General features: G+C 43.8%; 1 protein-coding gene across 1 annotated transcript in view; it reads left to right on the top strand.

Moving 5' to 3' along the window:
- The first annotated feature begins 4,716 nt into the window (after positions 1-4,716).
- Positions 4,717-7,857, top strand: part of GPR148 (G protein-coupled receptor 148) — a 4,865-nt gene continuing 1,724 nt past the window's right edge. The window contains exon 1 of the mRNA XM_010011187.1: positions 4,717-5,732. Coding sequence (XP_010009489.1) covers positions 4,717-5,732 — 1,016 coding nt within the window. The remainder of the gene's footprint in view (positions 5,733-7,857) is intronic.

Here is a 7,857-nt window from a genome sequence, read left to right as displayed (position 1 = left end):
GGGATTTAAATATGCTGAGTCCTCCCAGTCACTTTCTCAATGTCCTCTCTTTTGTTTGGGAGCCTCATCAAAATGTCCTCAAACCAGCCCTTTTTAATCCCTGTTTTCTTTTGTTTCAGGTTTCATTTGACCTTTAAAGTCATTGCAATCTGAGTTTAGTTTTCACACCCATTTCTTGACTTCCTTAACTTCAGTTGCTATGCCCGATTTGTGAACTTTGTACAATTACAAGAGCAATGCATATGTGTCTTATCTATAGCAAATAACAAGCAAGGCGCTGAACAACTCTAGTTCTGGAGCCAAGTGGAGATAGATAGCTGACGCATGGAGACTGGGATGGCAGAACTAGGACAGTCAAGCTGTGCCTCTCCCCTGTGGGTTCTGACCCTGAAGGGGTTTGCAGAAGAGTTTTGAGGGGATCTTAAAGGTTTAGAGAAGAAGTTGTCTTTTAACTGACTTTCTAGTTACAGGAGAAGAAAGAGGGAAAGCTCAACCAGAAAAATAGAACAGTTAAGCTGTTCTGATGACTTGGTCTTTTTACTGACAGCGTCTCATTTTTTGCAGAGTAAGAATATGGATGCAAGCAGGAGGTCATTACAGCTGGTTCTCCCTGCCCTGCTGGGAGAAGCTGGCCTGTTCATGGGCATTTGGCTATTCACCAGCAAGTGAGATGCCTTCTGGACCTAGATAAGTGCAGAATGGGGGCATTGATGAAGGAAAGTTGAAGAAACTGAAATAGCACATGAAGGCTCCTGAGATCATGGCTCTGTTAACTAAACATGGCTGGAAATACCCCCATGAAACAACATGCCAGTGAATATGTTGATTTGTTGGACCCAACTGTCTCATCCAAAACACTTCTGTTCAGGGAGCTGGTGGTGGACTCTGAGGCAGCCTTTCTGCAGTGCTCTCCTTGGGCTCCTGGCCAGGCAGATCAATCTCTGGGGCAGATCCAAAGCAGAGAATCATTTTCTAGGCTAGGACCTGGTGAGTGATGCTGGAATAGGTAACCATGTCAAAGACTCTATGCTGATGATGAGACAGTGACATGATGGCACTAGGGAACCACAGAGGTGAATGTGAGCATGCAATTTAGCCACACACTTCCTCTGTGTATCCCCTCCTAACACAGTCTCTGGGGATGAAGGGATAAGAAAATCGTAGCATTATTCTGGTTGGCTTCCCTTTCCTGTGTGTTGCTTTCCTGTTGAATCGGTTAGACCTAACTCCTCGAGATTTAGGAAGCTTCCTTATCTGTGTACAAAGTGAAGTCCATACCAACTGCTGTAAGACAGTAATATTTCTGACCTTTTCTGTGCAATTTGACAATACCTGTTTATAGTCCATAACAGAATATCATGTAGTACAGTTGTTGCTGGGTTCAGCGTGGCTGAATGATTGCTTTCTTACATCTCCCAAACTCAACAGATAAGATAACTAAGCTTTCAGTGGGATGTTGATTGAAGCAGAAATGAGTAATTAACAGTGTGTGATTCAGACTGAAAATCAATACAGACTGTATTGAACCAGAATACGAGCCAGAAGAGGGTCTGCTAATACTGTAGGTCTGACTCAGCAAGATAAGTAAAAAGTGCATCCACCTAATATACATGTAGCAGAGGCCATTTAAAAAAATCAATAACTAGAACATTAAGGCCAGGATTACAGGAAATTGCAGGAGAGTCATTCAGGTTGGCACCACAAAACATGGAACACAGAGACATAATCGCAAGGAGCTAAGTTCAGTATCCTCAGGAGCGGTCTTCAGAGCTACCGGCCCCTTGCAAACAGTCCAGATGTGGAAAAGCCTCCCAAGCTTATGAAAATGAAAGGAGACAGCAACCAGATGTTCTCCAGAGCAACCTATTCTGGGTGTATATCATTGTGCCAAGACACCAACCTTTACCATTTTATGTATAAGTATTAAGAACTATACTAAACAGTTATGAGCCCTTGTGGAAATCTGAGATAAGTGGGTTCGTCTGGGCTTACCCAGGTCTGATGGGGTTGAATCTCTCTTCCAGTTATTTGCTGTTTCCCATTTTTGTAAATCTAAAGCCTGCATGCATTCCTAAGACACTTACAGTACATGGTTAAAGCTGAACAAGCTCATGCCATAGGGCTTACTCTGCCATCTGCAGGCTGTGGCAGATGAATAGATGAGCACAGGGTAAGCAAGGCTGTGAACCTTTGATGTCTCATGGGCTCTGTGGTACTTTGCATGTGAGCTAAAGAAGAGAGTCATGAGCTACTTTGCGTTTGTCATGAGGGTGTCATGAGCTGAGAGTGAACCTGCTACTCTCAGCTACTGCAGGATAAGTAGGAAGTTTGTACCTTTGCTTACCTTACCCATTGCTTATTTTACGTTATTCACATTTATCTTTTCATGGGTATAGAAGTGGATTTTTAAAAGGTGGTTCAGTTGAAGGTTGCTGGAGTTACCTCTTTTGCTTTTCTCCTTTCAGTAGCGAGGATGTCAATGTTTGTTACCCTCCTAGATGTAGCTGGGACATCTATAGCTTACAATAACTAGCTCTTTTATCCAAGAAGAAGGCATAGCTCTGCTGTAAGGATGTTGTTTTCAGGCATCAGAAGAAAAATAATTAGAGTGAAAAAATAAGAACTATTTGTTAATTGAACAACTACATATAAACAACAGGCCCTTGAGATACATTTTTTCAGAACTGTGTAACACCACTCTGTGAAATACTTGGCTGGATTAGACACTCCTATAAATGCCAGCAGGTCATTGTATGTAGTATTTGCATTTATTTTTCTATCAGCCAAAAGTGTGCAGCTGAGATGACAATGAACTGTTTTGTTTGTTCACATTTAATCCTAGCCAGCTGGTGGAAAATACAGCTGTGATTTTATGTGGAAAAGAAAGAATCTGCCCACTGATAGGACATCCTTGGAATGCCATGAGCTGGGAGGTGTCAAACACTTCCACCATTAACAGAGGTCTGAAGTTGTGGTTGGAGCTGATTTGCACACACTTGAGTTTTCATGGCTTCCCTTCCATTTTGCAATAATAGAATAATTCAGCAGTTTGGATGTTTGAGTGCTGCTGTTTACTTAAGGTATTAACTGTGTTGGGACTCACTGATAGATGCAGGGCATGATCCTGAAGCCAAATGTGTAATTGCATCAATATTGTTCACACACTTTTCAGTGGATGCAGTATTGAGTGAGCAAAAATAATCACCTTCTCTTTTGCCTAGGCAGGCACCATACCAACTGAAATCCTGTGCTTAAAATCAGCATGGGTTTTTCCTTCTATCCCTTTGTTCCAGATGGTGAAGCCTGTCAAACTGTCTTAACACACGGTTCCATGAGTGCCAAATACCAGCGTGTAAGGAAAGGAAATGTGCATGAGATTTGGTGACTGATGCTGAATTTCATAAGCAGTCTGCTTTGTTACTTGGCATGCCCCGAGACAGCATGTCCATGGCACAGCACGACTTTCTACAAAGTGAGACTATGCACTGGCTCCCTGGGAAGGAAGCACACTGCATTGCTATAAGCTGGTACTGCTGGTGAAGTCAGGAATACAATAATGCCATGCTCAGTAAGGAGTTGCATTCCCTCTGCTCTTGTAGCATCAGTAGTAAAATCTCTATTACCTGAGAGGAGAAGGAAGATGATACTTGAAACAACAGTTACAGATGTGACCATGCTGGTGAATGGGGGGAGGTCCTGGAAGACTTGTCAGGACTGCCAAAAAGATTGTCTGAACTTAGACATTTATTTATTTAAGTGCCTGGAAGAACTCCAGAAGTTCCTTCTCCACAGTCCAGATCCTTCATAATTCTCTCATTGCACCCCCAGCTCTGACACTGAGATCTGATGGTAAAAGCAGTGCAGTGCAGCAGCATGCTGGCCAGTAGTCCAAGAACTGGTCTCCAAATGGATGTTGGAAATGCCAAGTCTGCTCTAGGGTATGCTGGTACATTATAGTGTATGGCACTCATCCCAGACAATTCACAGATTGACTGTCAGTCTGCAATAGATGAGAATTCAGTATGTGTATATCAGGCATTTAAAAAGGCACAGGAAGGCTTGTCATCTATAAATAACGTGATTTGATTCACTGAAGCAAGAATGTCATCTATAAATAAGGTGATTTCACTCAGTAGAGCCATTGTGATACAATTTTACAACATGACTGAGAGCCTTTTTTATTGATCATTTCGAATCAATTGTGGTGTTGGATACAAATTGGTACAATACATCACCCAATCGTATTTATGACTCTCCTACATCAGTACACATGGAATGTTGTTCTGTATCATCAGATATTTGATTAATCAAGTTAATACCTCATCTGCCTCATTGCTGTGATTATGTGATGGGAACAAACTCAAGTTACTGAAAATGATCAACCTCTACACTACCTCTACTGCTTCATCACCTCTTCTGATCCAAGAACTAGCTGAGGGATTTAGACTTTCATAAACACACAAAGATTCATTCTCTTTTCTAAACATTGGATTTTGCAGCAAGAAAAGAAAATCTCCACTTTAGGCAAAAACATCTTTTGCCACAGAATTCACTTTCAAGTTTCAACTTTCTGTCCTTGAGAAGAGCTGGTAGAATTTGCTGCAGAAATCACTTTGCTTCCATGGGCTTTTTGCATCCTCGTTTGCCTTTCTAAGGACTCAGTGTAGAAGACCTTGCTTTCACCAAGTCAGATAATCGTCCAAAAATCCTAAGGAAATGAACTTCTCTGGTGCTGCTTTGGTAAAGAGAGTGAATGCAACTGCGTACTGCCACAGGGAGACAGAGTTCAACACTTCCTCAAATTCGGATGATGCTTCTTTGTACTATTTGCTGGAGGAATGGTCTCTCTACCTATCAGGCACAAACGTGAAGATGTTTTTAATCCCTCCAGTTGTCTGCCTCATGGCAGGTATCCTCATCATTCCTACCATCTTGTCTGTGATCTTCTGTAGGTTTAGCATCCGCCGGGAAACAAGGTACATGCTGCTGGGAAATGCTCTGCTTTTCGATCTGATCTACCTGTTGTTCTACACCCTGTCATCTGCTGTCAATGCAGCACATGTACACCTCCCCAAGGAAGCTTGTGTCCTCTTAATGTTTTTGCTAGCAGTGGCTTACTGTGGAGGACTGTTCACAGCTGCAGCAATAGTCTTGGACACATACATAGCTGTTATGTTTCCCTTGCGCTACATTGCTATTTTGCCTCCTTCACGAACTAAAAAAGTTATTGTATTACTCTGGGTGTGTGCTGGGGCTTTCCCTGGGATTTTCTTCTTGGTGCTATCGAGCACTCACAGCTTTGTGCCCTGTGCCCTGGAAATGTGCTCGGTTCCAGTAATACTAATACTAACTCCGAATGGGACTGATGCTGTGAAACTCTGTTTTTGGCTTTCTACCATTGTTATCTTTCTCTGCCTGGCTCTAGTATTTTGCTGCTATGCTATTATGTATTTTAAAACCAAACAATCAGGTATATGGGAGAGCATCTGCTCCAGAGCCAGTGTAACATTCTTAATGCACAACACTGTGTTATTTTTTTACTTCTTCCCACTCATGGTCCTTTTTGTAGAATCATTCTTGTGTGTTAATGTTGTCGTCAAACTGAAGGTAGGAATCTGGGTCTCCCTGACAGTCTGCAATGTCCTGATGATTCTGCCTAAAATTTTGTTCCCTTTTCTATATGGGCTTCGATACAGAGAAATCGCAGCATCTCTCAAATCCATTGTGTCGTGGTTTAAGCCCAGCCGGCAACTTGGAACCACGCAGCCGCTCGCTCACTCCCCTGCTCTTCCTGCCTCCTCCCACTCCCGGAGGGATGGGGAGGAGAATTGGAGGAATGTAACTCCCATGGGTTGAGATAAGAGCACTCCAGTAACTAAGTTATAATACAAACCACTACTGCTACCAATAATAATGATAAGAGGAATAACAAGGGGAGAGGACACAACCGCTCACCACCCGCCAACCGATACCCAGCCCGACCCGAACAGCGATCTGGGCCTTCCGGGTAACTCCCCCCAGTTTATATACTGGGCATGACGTGCGGTGGTATGGAATACCCCTTTGGCCAGTTTGGGTCAGGTGTCCTGTCTCTGCTTCCTCCCGACTTCCCCTCCTCCCTGGCAGAGCGTGAGACTGAGAAAGTCCTTGGTCGGAGTAAACATTACTTAGCAACAACTAAAAACATTGGTGTTATCAGCGTTGTTCTCAGACTGAAAGTCAAAAACACAGCTGTGCACCAGCTACTAAGAAGGAGAAAAAATGACTGCTGTAGCTGAACCCAGGACACGTCAGAAGAGATCATGTTTGCCTGGTGTCACCTGCTCCATCACCATTCTGAGCCAACATAGAGCACAGCCATAGCAGAGGAGTTGTCCTTACCTTGTTAGCATGCAAGCCTGGTGAAACTCAGCTTCTGAGGAAGTGATCTGAAGAAGTGATCAACTCATGTCAGAGAAGACACGGGCTGATCACTCTGCCTCCTTGGTGCCAGAAGACCCCAGATCTTTCACTCCATCACAGCTGAGAATACATCTAACACTGCCCTTGACAAAGTTCTAAGCTTTGTTCTGATGTGGGAAGGCAGTATCTTTTGAAGGAGCTACTGAATCAAGATCATTTTCACCCACCTGTGTCAGATACCCTTCTGGAAAATAGACGGTACAAAGCAAAAGGGGTAACCACAGGTCTATTGACAGCATGACCTACAGCAGAGAGAGTCCTTAACCAAACTTGCTGTGAACAGAACAGCTGTTTCTTTTACTTGAGCTTGCAAGGTTGGTAGCCAATGTCCGATTCTTTAGAACACACGCCCACTGGTGCCTCTGGAAACTGCTGCACTCAGTGAAATGCTATGCTGCATCTTGTGCAGTGCACTAGTGTATGAGCTGCCTTATGGATTCTGTCTGACAACCGGCAAAACACTGACTTCTTATAAAATCTGTCTGTTGGGAAGTTACCTTTCATCAGTGTCCGCTGGGCAGCCCAGCTCATGATGGTGTCGGGGAGTAACAGGAATAGATGTGCTGCTCAGTGAGAGAGGACAAGCTTGGAGCAGTAGGTGGCAGTGCTTTCCTGCACGGTGCAGGTGGGTGGCCGAGGGCACCCTGGCTCAGCCCAGAGCCCTGGCTCCCTCCCTGCAGGGCCCATGCTGATGCAACCAGCCAAGGCTGAGCCCAGCTGGGCAGAGGTGCACCCATAGCATGGCTCAGGCATGACCTGAGATGAAGGACTAAGCATAAACACTGCTGCTGAGTCCTCACCGAGTCATCTCCCAGTTCTGGCTCACAACAATCTCTAGCAGCCTGATCCCAAGCTAGAGCTGCACTTCCATATCAGAGCTCGTGTTGGGTACCTGCCACGAAACTCCATGGAAGGTAAGGAGGAGAGGTGGCAGAGCCTGTTGATGTACTGAAGGGCAGGAAAGATGATATCTTGTTAAGAGCCTTTTAGGTTTTCCAGATCAGCCACCTATCTACAGAAGATGAGTGAAACACATTTCTGATCCTCAAAGAAGCCAGAATTTTCATTAGACATAGACATCAGTGTGGGAAGTTTAAAATGCAGTGCTATTCCTTGGACTTGAGAAAAGAGCTTTTGTAGTTCTATAAATAGTATTTTAGAATTTGTTACTTTTTGTACAAAAATACACTGGACTTAAAAAGAAGGAATTAGAAAATGGTCCTTGATTTCACTCTGCACCGTATTTCCTTGTGTGCAGACTCTCTCCACCTTCTATTTGCTTAAAGCAATACACAAAGTGCTGAATGTGGATTTGGAGTATTTCATACTCATATGAAGAATGTGAGTCAGGAGGAGAGTGGCGTCTGGTTGCACGAGATGTTTTTTTGGCAGTGG

This window comes from Nestor notabilis, unplaced genomic scaffold, assembly GCF_000696875.1.
Source record: "Nestor notabilis isolate BGI_N333 unplaced genomic scaffold, ASM69687v1 scaffold9343, whole genome shotgun sequence".
Lineage (NCBI taxonomy): Eukaryota > Metazoa > Chordata > Aves > Psittaciformes > Psittacidae > Nestor > Nestor notabilis.
The sequence above is the reverse complement of the archived record's forward strand: the minus strand, read 5'-3'. Positions and strand labels throughout refer to the sequence as shown.